The sequence below is a fragment of the Capsella rubella genome, unplaced genomic scaffold, assembly GCF_000375325.1.
Source record: "Capsella rubella cultivar Monte Gargano unplaced genomic scaffold, Caprub1_0 scaffold_2, whole genome shotgun sequence".
Classification (NCBI taxonomy): Eukaryota; Viridiplantae; Streptophyta; class Magnoliopsida; order Brassicales; family Brassicaceae; genus Capsella; species Capsella rubella.
Window position 1 is genome coordinate 10,090,138 of NW_006238922.1, and position 26,464 is coordinate 10,116,601.

At 36.7% G+C, this 26,464-nt stretch overlaps 4 protein-coding genes across 4 annotated transcripts; 1 reads left to right on the forward strand and 3 right to left on the reverse strand.

Annotated features, from left to right (window-relative positions):
- Positions 1–1,344: 1,344 nt before the first annotated feature.
- LOC17896294 (endoglucanase 8) lies at positions 1,345–5,280 on the reverse strand. The gene is made up of 7 exons (XM_006302118.2): positions 5,018–5,280; positions 4,521–4,928; positions 4,006–4,098; positions 3,752–3,913; positions 2,357–2,468; positions 2,021–2,184; positions 1,345–1,892 (listed from the first exon to the last, which is right to left on the reverse strand). The coding sequence occupies exons 1-7, from the start codon at positions 5,222–5,224 to the stop codon at positions 1,560–1,562; spliced, it is 1,479 nt and encodes a 492-aa protein (XP_006302180.1). The 5' UTR covers positions 5,225–5,280; the 3' UTR covers positions 1,345–1,559.
- Positions 5,281–9,383: 4,103 nt separating this feature from the next.
- LOC17894314 (21 kDa protein) lies at positions 9,384–10,136 on the forward strand. The gene has a single exon (XM_006301168.2). The coding sequence runs from the start codon at positions 9,395–9,397 to the stop codon at positions 10,001–10,003; it is 609 nt and encodes a 202-aa protein (XP_006301230.1). The 5' UTR covers positions 9,384–9,394; the 3' UTR covers positions 10,004–10,136.
- Positions 10,137–11,963: 1,827 nt separating this feature from the next.
- On the reverse strand, positions 11,964–16,094 carry LOC17895909 (probable phosphoglucomutase, cytoplasmic 2). Its single transcript, XM_006300349.2, has 18 exons — positions 15,956–16,094; positions 15,617–15,698; positions 15,483–15,538; positions 14,969–15,082; positions 14,779–14,841; positions 14,514–14,633; positions 14,318–14,418; positions 14,135–14,194; positions 13,933–14,032; positions 13,685–13,845; positions 13,505–13,600; positions 13,301–13,364; positions 13,144–13,225; positions 12,885–13,063; positions 12,717–12,793; positions 12,500–12,632; positions 12,289–12,405; positions 11,964–12,202 (listed from the first exon to the last, which is right to left on the reverse strand). Exons 1-18 carry the CDS (start codon positions 16,034–16,036, stop codon positions 12,131–12,133), a joined length of 1,758 nt encoding a protein of 585 aa, XP_006300411.1. The 5' UTR covers positions 16,037–16,094; the 3' UTR covers positions 11,964–12,130.
- A 346-nt stretch (positions 16,095–16,440) lies between these two features.
- Positions 16,441–18,869, reverse strand: LOC17895732 (putative receptor-like protein kinase At4g00960). The gene is made up of 6 exons (XM_006300425.2): positions 18,557–18,869; positions 18,329–18,462; positions 18,000–18,210; positions 17,638–17,872; positions 17,365–17,515; positions 16,441–17,098 (listed from the first exon to the last, which is right to left on the reverse strand). Exons 1-6 carry the CDS (start codon positions 18,654–18,656, stop codon positions 16,646–16,648), a joined length of 1,284 nt encoding a protein of 427 aa, XP_006300487.1. The 5' UTR covers positions 18,657–18,869; the 3' UTR covers positions 16,441–16,645.
- Between the last annotated feature and the right edge of the window lie 7,595 nt (positions 18,870–26,464).

Below are 26,464 nucleotides of genomic sequence, written 5' to 3' on the forward strand. Positions count from 1 at the left end.
TAGTCTTATTTTTTCATGAACCTTCATTGCTCAAGTTTTTTGTTGGTGACATTTTTGATTGAAATGGTGGCCCAAAAAATGAGCGATTTAACTAACGTTGTTTATTTTGTTTTTCTGGAAACATAGCTTTCCATTTTTTCTTTTAATTATCTTTTTTTTTTTTTTGGTTTGTCAAAGGTTGTTCGTCCATGAACCCAAAATATAAACCAAACTTTGTATTATCTCTTAAGGTTTGTTTCATTGTCTGTGTGAACATAGGAGATACTTGTCATATTTTATGGTTTTTGTCGTGGAAATGTCTTGTTCTTCAACACAAAGACAAGGACATGGATATTTGCGATCAACATTTTTTACATAAATCATTTGCGAAAGCGTTGTAGTTTACATTTTTGAGATAAACGACCCTAAATTAATATGTTCTTCCTTTCAGGGTTTGTGGTTCCTAAAGGCAAAAGATATATATATGTATCTTTTTTTTTGGTAAAAGAAATATGTATCAATCATTCATTGTTATAAGTTATAATCATAATGTATATATCAAACCATTGGCAAAAAAAAACGAAAAAGAAAAGAAGATATATGTATCAATCATCCATTGGTTGTATAATCATACAAATGATAGGTCTATAATCGAACATCTCATTTTTAAAACCTTTAGCAAAAAAAAAAATGTAACATCACTTATCAAAAGAAGACAGACATTTTAGGAAGCATCAGAACCGATCACTTTAATACACACACACACACACACAAAAAAAAGAAAAAAAAATCGGAGCCGATTATGAAATAAATATCTTGATAGTTGATACGTCAGAAGAACAGAAACTAATGTACAATTTAATAATATATCTGTCAAGTTTGAAAAGACCAAAAGGTTTTGCAGATATTGCTATTTCCCGAAAATTAAAAGCCCAAACGGTTTCATTCCACACTTATTCTCCTTTAGGCCTTCTGTGGCCCAATAGTTTTAGATATATGCCTCAGTTGAAAAAAAAACAAGCATTCTAAAAAGTCACCATGGAAACAAAAATGTGGGCTTCTATATTAGTACATTACGGCCTTGAAGAGAGTAACGTGAGACCTTGTCCATATGCCAAGAGACTGAGTAAGAGTAACATATGAGCCAAATCTGATTTCAACGATGCATTAGGGAACTAGCAAGAGTAAAGAGAACCATAGATAACTTTAGGGAGCTAGCAACGTAAATTCTTTAGGTGTTTAGTAAAGAGAACACCATAGACAATTTAACGTTTTCAAATGTTTAAGTATTTGGTACAGCCTAGGTTCGATGATCATATCAACTTTTCTACTAACTCTCTATTCACTGGTCGTGTAGACTGTAGATGCATAAAAGTAGTAACTACGAAGATAAGTTTAAACACCGACACAACTCTTTCTCTTCTTCACTAATTACGGGCTTACAATACAATTGGTTAAGTAGTAGAAAATAAAAGAGTGGCAATAAACATTAAGTAATAAAAAAGGGGTTTAGGGTGGCCTCAAGTTTTCCAGCACACCTCTAAAGGAGAGATAGTAACTAATAAGAAGACCATCATCGCTCATCGCCAAGAAGAATGGGTTGAGAAGTAACCGAGAAGGCCGACGAGTGGTGCGTTGATGTAAGTCGTGGGTTCAGACTGCTGAAAGTAAGGTCTCGAGTCGGGAAAAGCGTCAGTGACATTAGGTCCACCAACGACAGCACCAACAAGAAGGTTCGGGTTAGGATTTGGGCTGAGGAAATAGCGAGAGCCTTCCTTGCAACCTATATGGCTTGGATGAGCTGAAACCGAAGGAACGGAGCTGCCACGGTGGTGAATCCTACGTGGGAACTTTTGACCGTATCCAACCATGTAAGACAGTCCCATCGGGTTGTCTCCTAGAATGTAATCCACCTGTTCACATTTTGTCACAAACAACGTCAAAAACAAACGGCTATGTGTTTCACTGATCTGGTCCCCAAGAGCAACAACGGCTAATGTTACTATTTTTGTTTTGGTCTGTGAAAAATTTGGGACCATACCTGACGCTTGGCGATTTGACGGAGGAGAGATGGGGAGGCAGTTAATTCGCCACAAGGCACAACCTTTTTGGCATGGCTCAGATAATTGGAGTAAGCCAATAGGAGAAAAGATAGTGATGTTACATGCTGCATGTTACTCCCTCCAGTCTTTACTAGTAGCCCTCCTGTGTATATAAGACAAATTAAAAAAAATCAGATTACTAGTTAATTAATTTACGATAAAACATTGGAAAAAAAAAAGTGGGAGGAAAAGACAAAAGTTGAAAAAAAATCACGTGAATGTTGGAAAAGTATACTTTGATATTAGGAAAAAAATGATGGGGTTTTTTGTTTTACCTCGAGAGTATTGGACTTGAGGGTGAGAAATTCCAGGCAGTATAGAACAGATAAACCCATCTGCGTTTTGCTTGAAAGACTCAAAATACTCTGCTTTTCCCATTAGCACTTCCTGTTTTCAAAAACAACAAGACAAGAAAGAAAACACCTTTATATAAAGATCACGGTTTTGGGATATGGACAAAGCTAAATAACAAACAAAGATCAAAAGATTGGACAGAAGTTAAAAAAACAAGAGCACCATGTGAAAAACTGAGCTGATGAAAGGGGTCTTGACTCTTGACAAATCAATTTTGCGGAAGCAAATAGAGACCGTTGAGATATGACAAAACCAAAAACCCCACTTAAAGCTTTTACAGCACAATGGGAACTGGTAAGGGACATGACACTTTTATTTATTTTTCACAGTCTTTAGAGTTTTGAGCCACATGCTTTGTAACAGTGACCAAAGACTTCTTTTTACCGTCCCCACTTGACCCAATAGGCCTGATACTCTCTGATAATAATAATAATGTTGCTATATACCTTAGCTTTTAAATACTCTCTATCCAAAACCACAAATAGGAGAGCTCACTCATGTGGATACACCACATGCAAAAAAACTCATTCCAACAGGAAAGAGCACAAAAAAATCCATACTGTATACATTTCACCTACCTACATTGGATTATCAAGTTTCTATAGAATATAATATAAATCCACACTTTCTATCCATTCACTAGTCAAGTAGTCATGGATCATGGGGCCATGTGAGTCTCTGTCTTCCATTTGGTAACGTTATACTATTAAAAACTATATGATGCCAAATCTAGGAGGCATGTAGAGCATACACTGGACAAAATAAGGGGAATGTCCAATGGAGGCATGTCTTACCTTAAGATTTAGCTCCCACATCACATGACCATTTCTAATTGGCTAAAGTCCCATTATTATTCATCATGTGCAAGTTCCAATCATCCACACTCCCCTATTCTATCTTCTCTCTAATTAAAAATTATCCTACATCAGCTTTCTATATAAAACACGACCATAGCATGATCTAGGTTTTGAAAAAACTCGAAAGGTTCACACATCTAAATCTTATTAAGCCGGTTTGTTTAAGATAAAATGAAGCATATGGAAAACCAAAAAATAACTAGATAGATTGTAATGTGAACCCCACTTCCAATTATATGATCAAAAGTCGTGCCACAAAACACGTGATAACCAGACACAACCATATCTCTCTCTGTCTCTCTACCTATGTTAATTTAATTCTTATACATTAGTAGTCCCCTTGCAACCAAACAAACATAGTAAAAAAAAACCACTCTTTCCCTAATACCATACCAAATCTTTACACTCAACCAAATCAATGCGCACCAAAAACCATGAAAGTGTTGAAAATGGAGTTACCTTGGAGATTAAGACATTAATCCCAGCGTGCTTATTATCCCAACCGAACTCATTGATTGTATCTCCAGCCTTAAGAATCACCTCGTTCTTCACAATGAATTCTCTGTACGCTCGTTTCCTCGAGGCTTTGTGCAGCCACGCCGCACCCCAAAGTAACTCATCCTGCAACAAGTCAAACACCATCACCATCATCCAACGGCTGAGTACTAAAATTGGTAAAAAAATAAAATAGTAACCATAAAAAAGAAGGTTACCTGGTAACCGTTGAAATCACAGTAAAAAGGACACACCGCGTGGTAAAGACTGTTACTGTACGCGCCACGATATCTGTTAGCAAACGCGAATACCTGCTCCACGTTACATACACACAATCAACAAAACACAGATCCGTGAGACTCTGATATATATCTTCTCTACGTAAGTTTAAATCTTTTATTCAACCGTACATATACGTAAATATGAACATTACTCAAAAAAGTCAAAATGATCAAAACGAATCATAGAAATGGACCAACCATCAGCAAAAACAAAAAAAAGTACTGTTAAAATAAAAACAATTATTGTGAGAGAAAAAGAAAAGAATCTCTTCTCTCACAAGCAAAGAATAATTGATTAATTCTGATAACTAATTTAGAGAATAATAATTAAAAAATTTGCTTTAACGGCCACAGTCTTGACTATATTATCACTCTTACTTGTAATAATTAAAAAATAATAATTTTACCCAAATCAATGCAAATGGTTTAAATGTTGTTGAACCGTAACGTACCCGTGTAGCCCGGTCTAGTAAACGTCTGGAGTAAGCAGGATCGCGTTTTCTAAACACGATTGAAGCTGCGGCCAAAGCGGCAGCGGTTTCACCGGCGACGTCAGAGCCAGGGTGAGCTCTGTCGATTTTGTAAACCGTACGAAGCGTGTCCATGTCTTCAGGCCTTTCCCAGCAGTTATGATCGGAGTAAGCGTCTCCGACTTGGACGAATACGACTCCGGGAATCGCCGTCGCTTTTAGTAGGTAGTCCGTTCCCCATTTGACTGCTTTCACGGCGTTTCTTAGCTCCGGTCCCATCGTTTTGCCGAAATCTATTATACTCCATGAAAGCATCGTCGTCGTGAACGCCATCGGGAAACCGAACTTGACGTTGTCTCCGGCGTCGTAGTAACCACCGGATAAATCAACCTGAGAGAGTGAAAAAATAATTAGGGGAAAATCGAAATGTTCGTCGGAAAAACAGAGATGTTTTGAAAAATGTAGGTAAGAGTGCTTACTCCGGCGGAAGAACCGTCGCGTAAAGCAGAGTCACGGCGCCATTTGAGACGTTGATCTGGAGGGAGTTTACCGGAACGCTGACCTTCGAAGAAGAGGATGCTTTTGCGTAGAGCGTCGCGGTAATCGTGACCGGCGGAGTGAATCGGAGGAGAAAAGAGAAGAACGGCGAGCAAAATCACCGGGAAAATTAGGGATTTTCGCGCCATTTTCTTTCTTCTTTCTCTCTGTTTTTTTTGTGCTTTGTTAAGTGAGAGGACCAACGAAGGTGAGAGGGGGCACTTTATACTAGAAAAGGTCCTCTTGGATTCCAGAATTAGAGCCAATGAATAATCAACACGTGGAATTTTTTGATTGGACGTTGCTCCATGTTAGATTGGGTATGGGGGTTTGGATTCCGAGGCGAAAATGTGGCTTGACCGGGTTTGGAATAAACCGGGTGGGTAATCGGGTACGGGTTATAGGGTTTGGGGGTGGGTGATTTTAATGAGGACGGTGTGGGAAGGGAAGAGAGTGTGGTACGCCGTCGGTACGGTGAGTGTGAGAGAATCCAAAAACAAAACAAAAGTTGAAATCTGTGATATGAATTATGAAGAAAGACAAAAAAATTAAAAGTAAAGTGAGTTTTTATTTTATTTTTTTGTTTAACCATGTGAGCCACCGCCCTATTGGCAAGCGACACGTGTTGTGAGGTGATTTTGGAGTTTTGTGATTAATTTTGATATTTTGCTTTTTTAACCAAGGCATAATTACTGAAATCACTGTTGAATTTTGATTTATGTTTCCCATTAATTTAGGCTTTTTTGGACCTACAATTAGAGAAAAGATTCGTCCCGTTGATGAAACTTTCTTTTGTTTGTTTTATTACTCGATTTCAATAGCTTAGTTTGAAATAAAAAAAACTTGTGGTTGTAGTGATCATGAAACACTCTTTATAAAAACTCGATCCATGTATAGTAAACGTAATAAATATTTTAGCTAAGATCCAAAAAATTTGGTTCGATTGAAATCTGTAATCCACTTACCTCATGTGATGTGTATTTGGACAAAGACATGCATCTTTACATTTTCGTTGATTCGATCGAATGTGAAATTATTATATAATCTTTTAAAGTATATATAAAGAAAGGTTTATTGTATTTTTCTCCATAGTCATGGTCTTTTGGAAATGCCATTTTAGTTTGGTGTGTATATACATTGTTGTTGTTATATTATGATTCTAGAACACAATCAGTCACATATTTTTCTATGAGGGATAAGGAAATGGTGCTTTAAGGACTTTGTTCAAATTTTACGAACATTATATCAAAACTCATTATCGATTCAAAGACTGTTAAAAAACTTCATATGTTTTGGTTTTACGTATGATGTTGCAATTTTCCCACGTATATGTTAGTATTTATAAGATCATAAAGAGATAGACTGTGAGTTTGGTTGGTGCAATGAAAAATTAACCGATGAGGGATCTTGACATATAGATAATTATGTCCAAATTGTGAGATTTCTTTTTTCCGTTGGTAAAGTTTAATTAAGTTGTATATACTGTATATACCAAAACATAGTCATTAGTCATAATGACATATAGACAATTTTTTTGTTTATCATTAATCTGATGGAAATAAAGATAGGCTCGTGCATGGCACATGAAAATGGTAATCATTTTTTTTTTTTTTTTTTTTTTTTGCTAAACGAAAATGGTAATCATAATGTCAAAGTACTAATACAATTGCTAATAAATCCAACTAATTCATCATAATAATTAAAACGAGATGGCTGGAAATCATAGATTCATTAACATGAACTTATCATCAGTACGTATTAATCACAAAGCGACATATGTCTGAGTAATGAATGATCATCCTTTATCCAATTTATATATAATCTCTCCGCATAGTACGGTTTTATAAATGATAATTGCACCCAAAATGTAAAACACGAGAAGCCAAAAAGAAAAAACACCCTTATCCGACGCCGTTGTTGTTGGAATGATCTCTAACAATGCAACATCAATGATGATTAATACTAATGGGTACGATATGTTTATGGGGTTGACTAAACTAAACATATATAAAGCCTTAAAGGATTGTTGTTGAATAGTGCCGACGCATGTGATCTTCCTCGCTGTATCAGCCACGTAATTTTCTTTGCGAACATATTCGTTTCTTCTCGCTACAATCATGCAAAATTATTATTGCCAAAGAAAGAAATGGCTGGCTATGAAAAAGAGAAGAGAAAAAAGTAACAAGTGTTATTATGATACCCTCATGTCTTTGAATCCGCCTCTAATCTAGGCCAATTGATTTTGGTATTCTTGGAGTCATATTAGTGTGAGTAGACAAACAATGGGGTCGTCATATGATCATATCCCATGGTTTTATCTTAGCGGTAATAACTTAGGTAAATAAGTTAGAACTTTTAGAAGTATATCGTTTGTATTTTGTTTGGACCATTTGATTCAACAAGCTTACGGGAACTTAATGGCGTTTTAAGGTAAGTACATGTACGTTCCCATTCACTATCTCTAAAGTCTTTCAATGCAACATAATTATTATGCATTTGTGGTTTGTGATTACATGTTTTGGGGGAAAAGCTATAATAAAACACATGCGGACAAAAATGTACAAAGTAATGTTGTTGTAACAAATGCGGACGTGATTAGGCAGCAAACATGATGTGGTTTAAGTTAAGTGCACATCGGGTCATGCTTTGTTTATTGTTAGTTCAAGTTTTATGTAAAGGTTCTACACTAGAGTTTTACCGACGACAAAAAGATATTTCTGCCAATCAAATTGCATGCTAACAAAAATTAGTAGTTACATTTTATGACTAACATTTTTAACTATAGTTTCACTTGTTGTTATGCATTATTTATCTCGTCTGCAATGCGCATTACACACACTAATTACATTGGTCCGATTGATTCGCTTGTCTCTCATAGCGGTGTTCTGTTACTGTTTAGATCATGCATGTGTTTACACCTCTGTTTGTCATTTATGGGCTTACTACTAAAGCTACCAAACCTGACAAGGTCAAAGTTTATCTCAACTTACATTAGACAAAGGCCCATAAGTATTAGTTAGCATTCGAGCCTGGATTAGTGAATTTACAGAATAATAGTCTTTTTTATTCAGCTATATCAATTATACAACCAGAACACACATAACATTCTTTTCTTAAAATTACCCCTATTGTTTAGAATAAGGATAGATCATGCACTTGGCAATAGTGGCTCTTGCAATGACTCCGTTGAGACGAGTAGTGATGTCTCTTTTGATATGACTCTCAGGTGGATCGAATGAATCAATACAGTCGTCCACATAGTCTATGTCTAAGACCATAGCCGAATGGACCTCAAGCACTTTATCTTGGAAATCTTCCTTTGACATATTCGCAGGCTTAGGCACCAAAGACTTCATATCACCAACCGATGTATCGTGGTTTTCGGCAGTACTACTCAAACCATTTATCACCATTTGAATCTTTTGTAATGTATATTGGGAGGTTCCAGGTGGTGGTTTGAACTTCTTCAAGTAGTCCAATGTCTCGTTGATTGTTGATATCTCTAGCTCTACAGATTTTATAGCTGCACGGCCGAGGTCGCCTGCTATCTCGGCTGCCAAAGGAGACATGAACTTGGTGCAAAGACGAGGGTAGAGAGTAGGGTCTTTTGGCTCGTATACGGCGCAGTTGCTGCATACTTTTTGGATGAACTTTGTAGGGTCTGCTCCTAAGGTAAGTATTGGCCTGTAATCCACCATAGGTAGGAGGATCACAGCAAAAACAATTTGAAGATTCATTATGTAAATCAAGGTTGATCTATGGTGTGTACCTACGTGTTCAATAGTTTATATATATATGCTCTTGAGAAACTCAGAGGATTACAATTTGACTGTTTCAGTAAGTAGTAATAACATTTATAAGAAATCTTAAATTTACTTTTTAATTGAATTTTTTTAATGTTATAAATATAAGTTTTGTAAGCTATAATTAAATGCTGTAGAGAATAATAACTATAAATTAAATATATGATTTCTCACTGGAATACATTTGTCAACATTATAAAGTTTTACATTTTAAACAAAAAAAATTGAAGTTGGGCTATCACATCACCTAATTATTGATTTTTGTCCAAACAAAACTGGTTTATTTTTGTTCACTTTCTTATTTAAGAATTAAAAGTTTTCTATAATTCAAATCATAATAACTTAAGATTAAAATTGTTTGTAAATTAAGCAGCCTCCAAACTCAACCTATATTTTTTATTAAAAAAATCTCATTTTTAATTAAAGATAACATAACGGATAATAAAAGCCATATCAAAAACACTATAAATAACTCCAAAAGAAAGGCTCATAAATCCAAACTACATCACACACAATATGGTAACAATGATGATGAGACCTATTCTCTTTATTCTTCTTCTATCATCCCTTCTCCCACCAATCCTCACCGTTGATCCCCCACTCCCACCATCCGACGGCTCCGACTTCATCCGGACGTGCTGCAACACCACACTCTACCCGGACCTTTGCTTCTCAACTCTCTCATCTTTTGCTAACTCCATCCAAAACGACTCGAACCGTCTCGCACGCGTAGCCATCTCCTTCACTCTCCACAACACTATCCACCTCCTCACCTACCTCCAAAACACTTATCACCGCGACCACCCAACCCCCGTCCTCAAAGACTGCTTCGAGAATCTTAAAGACGCCGTCGACGAAATGAGAGGTTCCATGAAACAGATGAAGGAGCTTGTCTCTTCGTCTGGAGGCTCGGTCCAATCTTTTAAGTTCCAGATGAGCAATGTCAAAACTTGGCTTAGCGCAGCTCTCACTAACGAGTATACTTGTACTGACGGGTTCAAAGACGTCCATGAAGACAACTCCACCAAAGATGACGTATGCTCACGAGTCGATGCCGTCAAGAAGCTGACTAGTAATGCCCTCTCTTTAGTAAACCGCTATGCCGACGAGGCAATAATACACTAATCAATATCTTCGTCATCGTTAAGTCTTTCTTTTTCTTGAAAATATGAATTTTCATATACTTAAGATGTAAAAAAAAAAAGAAAAAAAAAAAGAAGACGTTTAAAAATGTAACTACAATAATAAATCTGAGTTTTTCCCGTCTTTGTTAATATATATTTTTGAGTTGAAACTGTTATTTGTACTTGGAATTAATTAGTTGATCAGTCTCTCCAAATAAAATAAAACGACGACAAGTGTAAAAAGAATCAGCAATTTTTTCGTTTTTCTTCAGTTCAGTTGTCGTTTTAGGATTTACTATAAGTATAGGTTTACGAGAACGTGATAAATAAATAATTGATTCTTGATTTATTGATGAATATATAAGTCGATGCATAATTGATATTGCATGCATGCGCTGTAGCTCCACTGCAGTATACTCGGTTTCAAGTATATATTGTCGGAGAGGTGTAGTACTACCATCGAACAATAAACTCAAGTATCGTTAACTTTTTAGTTTTTTCGGGAAACTGAAAACTCCAACGAAGATGAAAACAATATAACAATAACATCAAACATTAAAAATACTCATAATATGTAATAATGGCTTTTGAAGATATCATATATTTCGGTTGACGCGCTATCACTATCCAAATACTAGTAGTATAGTTTAAAGATGAGATAAACGAGGGAAGTACAATCAATCATACACAATTTTCAATATTTTTGGTATGTATTTTATTTTAAAGTATCCCACAAATACCGACAAAGAGCCAACTCAATTAGAGTTTTTTCTTTTTTCTTTTTCATGTTACGATTTACGAGTAAGAGTAACATACGAAACCAACACAGCCTAAAACGTTTCTCTCGGTCTCCGATATATTTGATTATTTACGATGTTTTGCTAAGTACAGTATGAGTGTGCATAGATGATAAACCAACTAATTAAGACCAACTAAAACACTTGGGAATTTATAGTTAAGACATGTTAATAGATCATATCATCCATTGCCTTCTTGCTAAGTTCGAATCTAAGTCTGAGAGACTATAGTCTGTTGTGTTAAAACGAGCAATTTTGGTTTATGAAAGTCCACACTTTGAACTACGTTTAACGCAATGATTACTAGTTCACGGTCTTAGATTGCGAGCCAACGAATATTCGTACCAACTCTACATTGATGTATGATATAAGAAAACGTTACGTTTTTCGATTTTCTTATAAATTAAACTTTTAGGACTCTCTTTACGTTCATGTTTAGCTGTAATTTAGGTTTTAAAAAAAAAATCATTACAAACTTATTTGTTATCAAATGATGATTTTTTTTTTTGTCATCATCAAATGATGATTTTACACTAAACACGATACTTTGAATATAGAACCAAGATAACATACCTAAAAAGGAGCATAACGTAGCTAACAATCAACATTATGGTGGAAATTGATGGTTAGCTAAATCATTTATCATTGTTGGGACAAAAGCCTAGTACAAGACAACAAATACGGAAAAAGGACAAAGCAAGAATGCTTAAACTGGGAGGAGTGTTTGTATGGTAATGATACCTTTCTTGTCTTTTGGATTTAAAAACCAAATTATTCAGAACCCGTGAAGTCGTGAACCATGACTAGTGCTTTCTTTCCTTTTTAAATTCCAACAAAGACTTTATGCAAAACTAATAAGTTAACACACACCTCATGTGCTACTAATCTCATGTTGCTTTCACCATCACATTAATTTCGATGGTCGTCAACAGCCGGAAAAGACCTTTGGCATAAATTACTAATGTGTAATTGTCAGTAAGATTTTGGTGGTCAAGTTCACAAGATAGTTAATAAAGCATTTGTCTTCTGGCTTTGCCATCACAATCTCAAGGGTCCATTATCTATTTCTGTAGACCACAGGTATTAGGTATAAGTTATTGTTGGATAGCTTTTTTTCCTCTTGCTACCATCTGGCACACATGCTCCGATGTTGTGACATTTTTCTTTTTGTATTTTCCATTAACATATATGTATAGAAATTATAATTTTGTAAGATAACATGTGTCATTCGAGTAGTTAACAAGAAAAAGCAGAACCCAAATTTAAAAGAATTGAAGAAGTTGGAATAAGAGAGTATTGTATTAGAGACGGCATCGTCTGCAAGCTGTGTCTTATGTAATGACGGTTGGGGATGATCGCCCGGTGAACTCTTGCATTTTCGACAGCTTCAAAGCCACATCAACCTGCGAATAATCAGAAACCAATGACACTGTTTAGCATTTAAAGTTAACAAACATATGACAAAGATTGATAAGGATTTGTATCTGACCAGAGGAGCGAGAGCATCCTGAGAATCTCGGCTAATCTTTGAGGCGTCCTTCTCATACTGTTCAATGTAGAGCCTTATTGTCGCTCCTTCTGAGCCGGTTCCGGAGAGACGAAACACCTTCAATGGACAAGAGAAACAGACCCGGATTAGCTTCTACTACACCAAGTTCTTGATTCTATGTTATGAGTTCATTTTAGACATATCAACTTACAAGTCGTGATCCATCCTCAAACAAGTATCGGATTCCTTGGTGCTTAGAAACAGAGCCATCTACTGGATCTTTGTACTCGAATTCATCTGCGCTTGCAACATTTGCTACCTCTGGGTGAATTCCCTTTATGATACTGACCAATTATCCAAGAACGTGAGTCTGAAAATCATTCAGATATAAAAATAGAATGGATTTGAAAAGAAGTGGCGAGAGATACTTGTTGACTTCAGGAAGTGAAGATTGCAACTTAACTAAGAGTCCCATGAGTTCTTTAGCTGCAGCTGCGTCTACGTTCTTTATGGGAAATATATAGAAATTGGTTATAGGTAGTTCTGTTTATTCTACATATTGTCCATAATCCAATAGTGAAATTCATCAGTTTTACCTCATAGTCGTATCGAGTGTAATAGTGACGGCCATAAGTAGCCCAGTGCTGGCGGACGATGTCTTCAACTCTCACCAGATTCGCATTCCCATCAAGGGTTTCCTTGTTCTTGTGAGCCAGAATTGACAGCCAAGCAAGAACTGCCCAGATCCCATCTTTCTCACGGATATGATCCGAACCTGTGGAAATGCTTCTTTGTGAGCTGCGTAGGGTTATTACGGTTTTAAAACACGTGAAGATCTTAGCAACAGAAGCTCACCGGTTCCAAAACTTTCTTCTCCGCACACAGAGCACATCCCAGCATCCATTAGATTGCCAAAAAATTTCCAGCCAGTTGGAACCTGGAATATAGATGTATTAGAGGAAAAGACTAAGTTACGCAGTTGCAAGGAATTAAGCTGCACAATGGCATCTACCTCAAAGAACTTCAAACCCAAGTTTTTTGCAACGACATCAAGGGCAGCTGAGGTTGGCATGCTCCTGAAACACGAATATGAAAAGTTAATTATTTTTTAAGAAAATATTGTACTATATATATAACAAAGAGAAATGTATGACACCAAAGTCCAGTTTTTTCAATCTATGACCCGGAACAAACAAAAAAAGAACCTGATGCATACCTTGCCACACCTTTCAAACCAGAGCTGAAGTATGGTATGGCTCCTACAGCATTTGCAGCAATTATGGCAACAGAATCCGAAGGAGTTACAAAAAACCTGAGGAGAAGAGATATTTTTAACTGAAGATTATTTCCTCTCCACATCTCTGTGCTCTCACTTAAAAGCGCATTAGTCTGATACCTTTTGCCAAGTATCATGTTTCTGTCTGCATCACCATCAGCAGCGGCGCCAAACTCTGGAGGCTCGACTCCAGAATCATCAGTTTGACTCAATCCCATCCTTGCCACGAGCTCCTTAGCATAGGTAAGATTGGGATCAGGATGACCTCCTCCAAAGTCCTCCTGTACATGGTGTGTTGTGATAAAATCATATAAGACACATATAATCCTTTAAGGGAAAAATATTTTCTGGTTAGACAAAAATGATACCTTGGGTACGCAGTTCAACAATGAACTTTCTTGTGCACCTAGCTCTTCGACAAAGATACGGTGTGCATAGGCTCCAGCCACTCCATGCAATGCATCATAGCTTCATAGAATGATGGAAAATAAAGCATTAAAGACATAGAGAAGCCTATTCAGGCAAACAAACTCAAAAGGAAACGTTTATGGAAGTCGATGAACTACATACCAGAACGTAAATTTAGGAGACGATAGCAACTTCTTGATGGACTCAAAGTCGAAGATTGACCTGAAGAGATCAGAAAATATTTTAGATCAGCGAGAGCGCAGATTCTGTAACCATTCTTTTCTATACATAGACCAGGAGTAGATTCATGAATTGTTCTCTCGATAGAAAGATGGAAATACTTACTTCATTAGTTTAACATAGTCATCTGCAGAATCAAAAACTTCGACGTCAAACTTTCCTTCAGGTCCCTCAAAGCTGGTTATACCAATAGTAGAAATATCAACCTGTTGCATTCAATTAGCCAAAAAGCATTATTAGTAAAATACAAGCTGAAAAAAGATGATGACAAATCTGAGAATCACTCAGAAACGTTAGATACCCTGGGTAGGTCTTCTGCTATTGGGTACTCCGTGATTGTCTTTGTGTTCTCGTAAATCTTATCAGTGATTGATTCAGGAGCTGGTCCACCATTTTCCATGTTGTATTTAATTCCAAAATCCTGTGAATAGAATAGCAGTAAAACAGAATATGGTATCAGAGAGACAAACTCATAGTTTACTAACTGCTGCAAGGATTCAAAGAATACTAAGTGAGTGTATCAAAGGAACAAGCACAAAAAGAGTGAGAACAAGAACAGAACTGACCTCAGTTGGGCCACCAGGATTATGACTTGCTGTTAATATAAATGCTCCTGTGGCTTTAGATCCCTGAAATTGGAGACTCGAGTTAATTTCTCATCACGTCATTACATGTCACAAACATGCACAGCCTTAGGCCTTAGAAAACAACCCAAGAGAAAAGTAAATAGTATGAGTATAGAGGAAAATATCTCACATCAGCCCCTACTCTTTCACGAATGATAGCTGACACAGCAGGAGTTGATAGCAGACTGTTTTGACCAACCCACACACGTCTAACACCATTAGCTGCTGCCATCTTAACTATTATCTGTCCAGGTAGGAAACAAAGTTGTATAAACAGCTAAAAAAAAATGATCATGAAAAAAAAAACTTCATCTATCTCATATTCGCAGCAGGTCAATCAATGTTAGCCAAACGAACTTGAAAATAGTGAAACAGAACTATTGTCAGTAACGAAATGTTGAGATCATCTTCAAAGACAAATGTAATCAAATGCATAAGCACCAATTCCTTATGATATGTAAATGTAAGCAGTGGAATAATATCTGGTTACCTACACACATCCATCAGTGACAACAAATATTATATTGTAACAGATTTGATCATTTAAAACTGATGCGCAAATATGAGATGCAACAAATAAGTAAGTGTCTGAGTATATAATTATACTCTTACTTTTATGTTAGTGAGTGGTAAAGCTTTTTTACCTGAATAGCTTGCTCTGAATAATAGCGACCATCACCAGAAACCACAAGTGTGGCACCTGCTCAAGTTCACAAACACACCTGCTTAGGAAAATTTATACAAACAATAAATAATGAAGGGTAAGATAGATCTTTACCTTTCACTTTCTCAGGAGTAAGAGCAATGAAAGTCGCCTGAACAAAATTTTCTAAGTAATTCGGTTGCTTGAACACTTTCACCTGTCAAATTAGACCAAACCATAAGATCCATCAGAGATAATTGAATGTAGCAGTCCAAATGCGTCACTACGTTGCCACATACGAAACAATGCGTCAAATTCAAATCTCACCGTATCGGATCAAATTGTGAAACTAACTCACAAAAACAACTACAGTACCTAAGATCTAAAAACCTTCGTTACGATCAGAATCATAACAAAAGCAGGTAACTCCAATTTTGAAAGATCGATAAACAAGAGGAAACAAACGAGACGAACCTTCTTACGGAGTCCAGAAGTTCCAGGTTTCTGGCCATCAATAGGCGACGTGGAGACGACAGAGACCTTGAATGAAACCATTTCAAATCTGCACAGAATCGAGCAAGCTTGAAGGTGAAGGAGGAAGAAGATGATGAAAGCCTTTTACACAGGAAGGAGAGTAGTATGAAGAGCAAGAGGCTACACGAGAAGGTGACGCGTGTGGCTCCTCTCTTTTTGTCTTTTACTGGACCTAGCTTTACCCAAAACGTTATTTTTTGGGGTTAAATTCCTAAAATTACAACACTTTTTTTTACAGTTAATATTTTTAACTGTTATCATTCAGTCTCAAAATACATAATTGTTTTACACTTTACAATTTCATAAAAACTGTTGACAAAAAAAAAAAAAACTGAAAAAGAAAATAACTTTATAAAATAAAATAAAAGAAGTAACAGGAATATGCATTTTATATAATATAAATAGTACGAACGAGGCATAGAATGTGGGCTTTAAAAATGGGACAAATGATTTTATTATAATGTACAAATGTAACAAATGAATAAAATATTTTGTTTTCCTAGTAATATGATAAATCATACTACAAAGCTAAATCACTACCATAGTCAAAAATAATATAATTTACTTTATCAAAAAAACGAAAAATGAAGGATATATATTATATGCAGCTCGCTATATACACAATGGACTTCAGTAACTCATATGTCTTTTTCCATTAGGATCTGAGCTAGAGCTCTGACCAGCACTTCTAATGGCATGAGTCCGTGTCGAAGTTCTTGAAGATGCAGGGGTACCTTTACCACCGGTTCCGGTGTTTGTGTTCAGGTTCGAACCGAAAGAATCTGTACTTGAACCAGTGGTCGACGTTGTTGTTCCAAGTGATGCTGTTCCTGAAGGACGACGATGCGTCCGACGGCGGTATCTAGATCCCGGGACACCGGGGTGCTCTGGTTCTTCTAGATGTCCAGGTTTTCTCGAGAGAAGTAGAGATATTCGTCTCATGGTTGGTCTTTGATGAGGATCACCTTGAACGCATAGCAGACCGATCTGTACGCAGAGTTTGACTTGGTCTGGCTCAGCTGAAACTAGTATGTCAGGGTCTAGTATCTCCATGGTCCTGCCTTTCTTGTATAGTTTATATGCCTGTGTCACAATCAACAAGTCTTTTAGTATCTATTATATTATGGTGGACAACAAGTATGTGAGGTTCACAAGATGACGCTATTTAAAATTTGAGAAATCAGAGCTAGTCTGTCCGGCTCATTTTGAGTCTAAAACCGTGATAGGCCAGACGTGCCAGGTTCTAAATCACCGCGGCTCAAAATACAGGGTAGTGGTTTAAAAAACTGGCTGGGTCAGGCCATCACAACAACTCTATATACAATGGAGCTTGAGACTAGAGGCCTTACCCATTCAAGAAGAGTCTGGTCAGGGTGTCTCATACTAAAACTCGAGTTCTTCTGTCCACTTATAAGTTCCAAAACCAAAACCCCAAAGCTGAATACGTCTGCCTTAACTGACAGAACCCCGTGCATTACATACTCTGGCGCCATATAACCACTAGGAATAAGAAAAAAATAGAGAATAAGTAGTGAACGTTAGTTAATTAACATTCTACCACAAAACACCAACAAACAAAATTTAGTGTAAAATGAGCATTTGAAGTGTTTAACAATACATACTTGGTTCCTGCGATTCGAGTGTTGACATGTGTTACATCTTCCTGATAGAGTCTGGCCATCCCAAAATCTGCAATCTTAGGAACCCATTTTTCATCCAGCAAAATGTTGCCAGCCTTAATGTCCCTGTGGATGATACAGTTCGGAGCGTCTTCATGGAGATAGAGTAGTCCTCGAGCAATGCCTGTTATGATCTCAAGCCTCTGCTTCCAATCTATCTCAGATTTTCTATTGGATTCTGCATTCAAATAGATCAATCAATACATGTCAGAAACGCCTTCTTACATTATCATTCATACTTTATCATCCTAATGTACAATCTCAAAGTCTAATACAGCAGCAGCAACAATGAGAAGATGACTTACTGAAGAGGACCTTGTCGAGGCTCTCATTTACGACGTATTCATATACCAAGAGTTTATCATCTCCGTGTGTACAGTAACCCCAAAGATTAACAACATTGCGGTGCTGGACTTTAGCCAACAACTTGGCCTCGTTCACAAACTCGTTTTTGCCTTGCCTTGAAGCTTGAGCTAGCCTCTTCACTGCTATGTCTCTCCCGTCAGTTAATCTTCCCTATTACACAACAATCAACCTCATCAGCCATGAAAACATACACAATACACTTGTCTAATCATCTACAACCGTAAAAAAGGAAACTTTGAGATCTGGGCATGTCAAAAATTGAGATTACCTTGTAGACGGGTCCAAATCCACCTTCACCAAGTTTATGGGTCGGGTGAAAATCTTTGGTAGCGGAAACTAAAACTTGAAATGAGAAAACTTTCTGCTCCAAAGCAGCGATTCGCTCAATATCATCTTCAAGACCTTTAAGTCAACGAAGAAGAGATGAGTCAAATTTTACACAAACCCAATTCTTGAAACAAATCAAGAAACTTGAAAATCAAAAACGAGATCTTACCTCGATTGGAGCTGCGTTTGAAAGGTTTGATAATATTCTGAAAGAAATTCATGGACTTTGTCAAGCCCGAGTTGCTCTTTTGAGAATGATTAGTGACCATCCCATGTAAAAAGCAACAACAGAGTGATTTAGGGGTTTAATCGGAAGACAATTAAACAAAGTAGAAGCTGATTTTGATTGAGCGGCGTTTAGATTGCGTTATGTTTCAGGTGACGTCTCAGATTGTGATTTAGAGAGATGGGTTGAGGAAGAAGAAGAAGAAGAGAGTTTGTGATTGTCTTTGATTTTTTTTTTTTTTTTTTTAAGAAAAGAAAGAACTTGAGATGAAGAGATTCAAGGGAGGATCACATTAGAGAATAGAGACAAAAGTCAATACGACTTCGTGTTTTTTGTTTTGTTTTTTTTAAGATTTGGGCACAACAATAAATAAAAGTCTTTCTATTACCTTTTTTTCAACCAAATTCCCATTTTTTAAATACTATTTTAAGGGTTTATTGGAGAATTAGTATGTAGTTATGATATTTCAGATTTTGTGGTCTTTTATAATTTGTTTATTGGAGAACTAGTCAATTAGAGCATGGTTAAACTCTTATTTCATTTAATCATGTAGTAACCAAATTTATTATAATATACAGCATATATAGAACGTTTTAAAAGTTTCAATTTTGTCACTAACTCAAAATAAAATTTCACTATATTAATTAACTAATTTTCTCAATATAATGATTTCTTTTTCGCGCTGCAAATTTATTTGGCAGAAACAAAAACGTGCAAACCTCATAGAATTTTAATGAAAAATATTTTATTTCAGTGGCAGACAAAAACAATAGAGCAATTATCAAGTTAAGCCAGACTAAATGAAAAAAAAAAAGAGTAGTATGAAATAAATCATATGATTCAAATATGGTTTAAAATTTTGCACAAGTGTTTGGAAAACATATGATTCTTATATTTTAAATATTTGAATTACCGTATAACTACTCCCTTACGATTTATGCACTTTAACAAATAGATAATGCGATTTATTTCATACTACTCTTTTTTTTTTATATAACAAATATGATAATGTGATAAACTATGACATCAGAAAGCATGACGTTGATGAGAAAAGGTTGACACATACAACTTGGCCATAAAGTAGTAACCTTTCACGAAAGTGTGAAGGAAGACGCGTTCCTTTGACTTGGTTCGTCCCGTCAAGCTTTGGTCCCCTTCTTCTCCCTTCTCTCTTCTTGACTTAATTAACTTTTTTTAAAGCAGAAATTAAACACGAGCCCTACCAACTCTTTATTTTTGATTAACGCACCACAATAACCTTTCACTAGCTCATTCACTTATATATTCTGATAATTTGTGTATTGTATATCTTAAAGTATACAAAATTTGTGAGGTAGAGTCTTCTCTCCCTGGAATAAGTTTTATCTTCCAAGGTAAATTGTGAAGTTTATTTTACAAGTTTAGAGGTAATATAGACGTGCGGTAGTACCCTAGCAAGACGCAAGTAATGCTCTCTAAGTTGTCTTACAATCCCGTAACAGTCATTCTAGATTCGTAATCCATCGGTGTGTTCCTCTATATTGAAAATAAATTTGGTCAATGGAAGAAAAAAAGAGAGGAAAACCAAAACAAACAACTCTTTTTCTTTCTAAGGATGTTCAGTATCCATCCACCGAAAGAAGTTGTGTAACAATATGTCAATGAGACCATTAAATATTACTTACAATTTACGCTGTATTTTACATCACATGTCTCTCTCTCTCTACGCTGCAACAACAACAAACCACATGTTATTAAACAAGTTCGACTGTGATATTCCTACGTACTACATGAGTTACATATGATCCAGATATATATTATTAATTAGTTTTATATTTTGGTATAACTAAAATTAAAGGAAAACGTATATATGTTTTTCGATTTATATTTTTTGGATGTATGTGATTCGGTCCAAAACTTCTTATTTATTTAAAAGAAAAAAAAAATTAAAATGAAGATTTTAGCGGTTCTATCATGTTATGCGTATGAGAACTTTGTCTTTGGTGATTATTCTAGAATGGTATTGGTTTTTTTCTGGCTGGAATGTTAAAATTCTTAGTAGCCAGCATGATCAGAGAGAGAGAGAGGTCACAATCTATGTGAACATGATCAATAGACTTTTTAGAAACTCACAATAATACTATAAACTCAGTTTTACTCGGTCGGAGGTTTGACAACAACTTATGATTTAGAAAGTAGTAAGAATCATTGAATCTTTATACATTCGAAATGGTTACATTGAATTGAGACTTTTTTTTAACAGTTTTGCTCTGCCATAAAATAAATTAAAACGTTACTATCATTTAGCCAAAGTTTTCAACCAAAACTAAATTATTCTGTTTTGTTTTCTTTTTGTTGATGTTGTTCGTTTGTTGTTTAAACGCCGCGTAGCATATCTAATGATACTTGTGTAAGAACAACTTTGAAAGAGTCGTTAGTGTATTATTGTATTATTAATAATAATATCAAAGCAAATTAGGCACACGCTTCTTTTGTTATTGTGTGCTTTTTCAACGCACATGCATGCTTATTTGTCGAATGTGATGATAATAAAAGAGTAACCTTCAAGTAACATTCACCTAATCCAAATGTCATTTTCTTCTTAATTACTCGTCTAATCAACGTGAGCACTAGCATGTTTGACTTCTTTAAATTTTCAGGTCGAGCTTAAGCCCATTTCATCAGGCCGTATATACTACATTCTGATGTTCTTGGTACTTACTAAAAAGAGTAAAGGCTACTCATCATCACCTGTTGAGTGTTGAGACATTTTGAAGGCACGAGTAGTGTTTTTATAGTTTCATTATTACATTAGAGGTAAAAATTTGTTTTCTCTAGTTGAACAATTTAATTTTGAGAATCTTAATTTTCATATTTTCTCTTGTTAATTTTTCTTTTATTAATTGTCGTTTCCTTGACTATGTATGATGCTTGCGAGAATACTAGCTAGTTTTTTTTTTTTTTTTTTTTGCTCCGTTTGCTCAAAAATTTATTTTATGTATTCTAAATATATTTTAGTCTCGTATTGTAAAATAATATGATTTTAGACATTGCCTATTAACATGATCTCTTTATAAACTTCATATACTTTCAACTCTATGTGTGGATTTTAGCTTTTGAAAATTCCAAAACTGAAAAGCTTTATATATTGTGTCCAAGTGCAAATCCTTTACTATCTCGAAACTCGCTTTTCAGTTTTAGAATACTCTCAAAAGATAAAATTCTCCACTTATAATTGAAAGTATAAAATGATGTTATAAGAAGGTCAGAGTAATGTGCAATGTTTAAATCATATGTTTTACAATATGGAAAGTAAAGACATTTTAAAGAATACACAAAAAGGTGGTTGAGCGAGCCGAGCAAAAAAAGCAAAAAAGACTAGCTACCTTATCACAAACATCACAGTTAAGAAAACGATAGCTAATAAGAGAAGCATTAACAAGAGAACATATGAAAATCAAGACTCGTCAAAACTAAATTATTAAATAGTGGAAACTAAAACTTAACTCTAATGCAATTATGAAATCATGAAAACACCATGATTCGTTCACATTACTTTTTAAAGTGTCCCAACAGGCAACAGATGATGAATATTATGCAGTCAAGGAATATGAATGTTACGTACCCATGGAAAGGTTTCACATTACTGCATATATTGTTACTACCTTGAGTAAGAATAAACTTCATATATCCACTCTTGGGGTTTCTTCTTTCCTTTAATGGCATCTTCAAGACCTTCAAGTTAACAAAGAAGAGGTGAGTCAATTTACACAAACCCTAATATTTCTGCTTGCAACAAACCATAAGAAGAAAACTTGAAAATTAACTCTTGCTTCGATTGATGTGTTTCTATGTATTAAAAATTAAATAGTTACTGGGTCAATGAAAGAAAAAGAAACCAAACAACCAACTCTTTTCAAAGTCTATATTCTTTTCTAGGGTGCTCAGTATTTATATCCACCGAGAAAAATTGCAACATATATCAATGAAACCGTTCCCTTAAATATTAATGTTGCTGTTAAATATACGTTACGAAGTATGTTTTTTAAGTTACGAACATTACTGCAATATATAACTTAAGAAGTATGTTTTTAAGTTATGAATATTACGTTAATTACTGGTTTTGTTGCCATAATATTTCATAACACTTTTTGATATGTTGATGTTTTGTTGGAATATAAGAGGGATTAATGATCCAGACAAACAACAACGTTTTAGATTTTGGTGCCAGCAACAACGACCACTTTTTGGGTGTCTCTTGGAGACACATGTTTTGGAACACAATGCACAGAACGTCTTGAAAAAGATCCTGCCAGGGTGGAGTCTCATCTCAAATTATGAACACTCCCATATAGGGAGAATTTGGGTTGTCTGTAGTAATGCGGTAAAACTTCTGGTGTACAGGAAGACTCGCCAGCAAATCACTTGCGGTTTTCACTGCCCTGAAAAGGATTTGCAGTTCACGGTAACTTTTGTTTATGGTGCTAACCTTAGGCATGAAAGAGCTCATCTGTGGGATGATCTATCTGATATGGCCTCCAACTCCCCTTTGAGAAATGCTCCGTGGCTTGTTTTGGGGGATTTCAATCAGACTCTTCGGCCTGAGGAACATTCTAGAAGAGAAGACTTTGAAGTCTACTCAGGGGGTTGCAGAGAGCTTCAAGGCTGTTTGGATTCTTGTGGTTTAATGGATTTGCCTTTCCATGGCCCAATATATACTTGGTGGAATCACCAGCAAAGCACTCCAGTTGCTGAAAAGCTTGACAGAATGTTAGGCAATGTTATGTGGCTAGCAGCCTTCTCAAGCTCTATTGCGACTTTTGAAGAACCTCTTTTTTCTGACCATGCCTCTTGTTGCATCCGTTTTCAAGAACAAGGACCTAGAAAAATAAGACCGTTCAGATTTAGCCACCACCTTTTGCAACATGAGAGTTTCCTTCAGGTTGTTCAGGAAAGCTGGAACTCACCAGAAGAGAGTTCAAATCCTTTGATGCGGATAAGTAAAAAACTTAAAAGGCTGAAAGGTAAACTAAGAGAGCTTAACAAGTCAGCTTTTTCTGGAATTGAAAATAGAGTGCGTGTGGCATTAGCAGACCTCAAGGCTGCCCAAGTAGATATGTTCATGAACCCTTCTCCTGCAGCAGCGAGTATAGAAAGGAAATTATATCTGTCGTGGCAAACTCTGTCTAAGGCTGAAGCTACTTTCCTACATCAAAAATCGGGTATAAAGTGGATATCTGATGGGGATGAAAATACAAGATTTTTCCACAACAGTGTCATTATCAAGAATGCTTTCAATGGGATTAAGCGGCTTAGACTGGAGGATGGGTCGATAATCACTGAGAACAACTCCATCAAGACGGCTTGTGTGGACTACTACACTTCTATCTTTGGAACCTCAAACTCTACTCCATGCCTTAGGGCATGTGTCCAGTCAGTCCACCCCTTCCGATGCTCTGATGTTCAAAAATCTAGTCTTGAAAGGGTTTTCTCTTCTTCAGAGATCAAAGCTGAGTTCTTTGCTCTACCTAGAGCAAAAGCCCCTGGGCCAGATGGTTACACAGGTGAGTTCTTCAGGCATTGTTGGGAGATAGTGGGAGGTGATATCATTGAAGCAGTACAGTATTTCTTCTATACTGGTAAAATGGAGCCGAGTTGGAACTCAACGGCTGTCACTATGATAGCAAAGGTGACTAATGAAGAAACAGTCTCAGAGTATAGACCAATCTCTTGCCTTAATGCGGTGTATAAGGTCATCTCCAAGCTGCTTGCTAAGAGACTTCAAAATCTCCTCCCTGAGATGATTCTAGAGAACCAAACCGCATTTATCAAGGAAAGACAGATTGTGGAGAATGTTTTGCTTGCCTCCGAGCTTGTGCAGGGTTACAACAAGACGGGTATCTCCAAGCGTGGTATGCTCAAGATTGATTTGAGGAAAGCTTTTGACTCCATTGAGTGGAGTTTCATCATTGATATCCTGGCAGCCTTGAACTTTCCAGCAAAATTCATCCACTGGATTAGTCAATGCATCAAGACAACCAGATTCTCAATTTCTGTTAATGGGGAGCTTTGTGGATACTTTAAGGGAAAGAAAGATCTCAGGCAGGGAGATCCTCTTTCTCCCTACCTCTTTGTGATAGGAATGGACATATTTTCTCGTCTCCTCGACCTCAGGTTCCAAGCTGGTCAAATTGGCTATCACCCAAAAGCAACAAATCCCAATGTTACCCATCTGATTTTTGCTGACGATGTGATGGTTTTTTTTTATGGTGAAAGTGCTTCTTTACAGGACATTGTGCACCTTCTGGACTACTTCTCCAAGATCTCGGGTCTCGTTTTGAACAAAAACAAAACTGAGATTTTCCTTGCAGGCTCCTCCTCGTCTGCTCAAGGTCTCCTCAGTACTGGCTATGGTTTCGCTCTTGGAACTCTCCCAGTTAGGTATCTTGGATTGCCTCTCTTGCCTAATCCACTATCCAGATCTGATTGTGAACCACTGGTGCAACGAATCAGGAAAAGAATCCACTCTTGGCATAACAAGCACCTTTCATATGCAGGGAGATTACAGCTTCTAAAATCCGTTATTCAAAGCACCATCGCCTATTGGTGTGCAGCGTTTATCCTCCCTGCAAAGTGTATAAAAGATATTGAGAAACTTTGCAGAAATTTTTGTGGTCTGGTTCTGCAGAGTTTCCTAGACAAGCGAAAGTCAGTTGGAAGCAAGTGTGTTCTCCTAAATCTGTAGGGGGACTTGGCCTCAACAACTTGAAGGAGTGGAACAAAGTTTTTGGTCTCAAGTTGATCTGGCACCTTTTCTCAGCATCAGGCTCGCTCTGGGTCGCCTGGTGCAGGAAAAAGAAGCTGAGAAGAAAATGTTTTTGGAATCTGTCCCCAAACAGTCAAGGCTCCTCCATGTGGAAGCAAATGCTTAAGCTGAGAGGTCTTGCAAAAACTTTCATCTCCTGCAAACTAGGTGATGGTCAATCATGCTCTTTCTGGTTTGATAAATGGACTCCTTTTGGAGATTTGTTTTCCTTCCTGGGAGTTGAAGATCACCTGCGAATGGGTCTTCCTCTTGACTCAACTGTGGCCAAGGCTAGAACTAATGATGGCTGGATGTTCAGAGGGGCAAGAAGCGATAATGCTGAGCTTCTCTTCACTCATCTCGCAGAAACTGAAATTACGGCGGATGTTAGGGACGTCTACATGTGGGCTCGACCGGTTGGTGATCCTCAAAATCGGTTCAGTTTCTCTGAAACTTGGAACATGTGCAGACCTGCGAACACGGAAGTTTCCTGGCATAATCAAGTTTGGTTTCCAGGTTCTTTCCCAAAGTACTCTTTTATCATATGGCTTTGCTGTTTGGATAGAATGCCAACTCTATCTAGACTTAGAAATTGGGGCATTGTTGAGGATGATAAGTGTTTCTTGTGTGAAATCTATTTCGAGACAAGAGACCACTTATTCCTTAGATGCCCGTACAGTTTTGATCTCTGGAGATGGTGCTTAGCTAAACTGAGTATTCCTTTCACTGGGTACAACACGTGGGAGCAGTTCATGGGCTGGTTGAAAGCTCCCTCAGCCGAGAACAAAATGGCTTCTTTAAAGCTCATCGTGGCCCAAGTTGTGATTTACTCCCTTTGGCATGAACGTAATGCGCGGATATACACCAACACCCGTACCCCGGTTGAAGGTCTGTTTCCAAGTCTTGACAGGAGGATTCGGAACACTTGCCTGGCTAGGAATGATAATCCTAAGCTTTAGGGCCTGCTTGCGCTATGGTTTCGAAATCTCTCTCCCTAGTTTTGATATATCTCTCTATTAGGTTCTTGTACCGGGTTTGTTCATCCCGGAGTTCGTTGTCGTTGTGGC

What these genes read in the sequence shown, in the direction of transcription:
- LOC17894314 (XM_006301168.2), top strand. Translation starts at nt 9,395, where the DNA reads ATGGTAACAATGATGATGAGACCTATTCTCTTTATTCTTCTTCTATCA.
- LOC17895909 (XM_006300349.2), bottom strand. Translation starts at nt 16,036, where the DNA reads ATGGTTTCATTCAAGGTCTCTGTCGTCTCCACGTCGCCTATTGATGGC. An exon ending in ATCCTGGTGGCCCAACTGAG is followed by an intron (nt 14,634 to 14,778) that starts GTCAGTTCTGTT and finishes TTCTATTCACAG; the next exon opens with GATTTTGGAATTAAATACAA. An exon ending in GACTATGTTAAACTAATGAA is followed by an intron (nt 14,195 to 14,317) that starts GTAAGTATTTCC and finishes TGATCTCTTCAG; the next exon opens with GTCAATCTTCGACTTTGAGT.
- LOC17895732 (XM_006300425.2), bottom strand. Translation starts at nt 18,656, where the DNA reads ATGGTCACTAATCATTCTCAAAAGAGCAACTCGGGCTTGACAAAGTCC. An exon ending in ACTCGAATCGCAGGAACCAA is followed by an intron (nt 17,516 to 17,637) that starts GTATGTATTGTT and finishes TCTTATTCCTAG; the next exon opens with TGGTTATATGGCGCCAGAGT. An exon ending in ACCAGACTCTTCTTGAATGG is followed by an intron (nt 17,099 to 17,364) that starts GTAAGGCCTCTA and finishes ATTGTGACACAG; the next exon opens with GCATATAAACTATACAAGAA.
- LOC17896294 (XM_006302118.2), bottom strand. Translation starts at nt 5,224, where the DNA reads ATGGCGCGAAAATCCCTAATTTTCCCGGTGATTTTGCTCGCCGTTCTT. An exon ending in TTAATGTCTTAATCTCCAAG is followed by an intron (nt 2,469 to 3,751) that starts GTAACTCCATTT and finishes TTTTGAAAACAG; the next exon opens with GAAGTGCTAATGGGAAAAGC. An exon ending in GTCAAATCGCCAAGCGTCAG is followed by an intron (nt 1,893 to 2,020) that starts GTATGGTCCCAA and finishes AAATGTGAACAG; the next exon opens with GTGGATTACATTCTAGGAGA.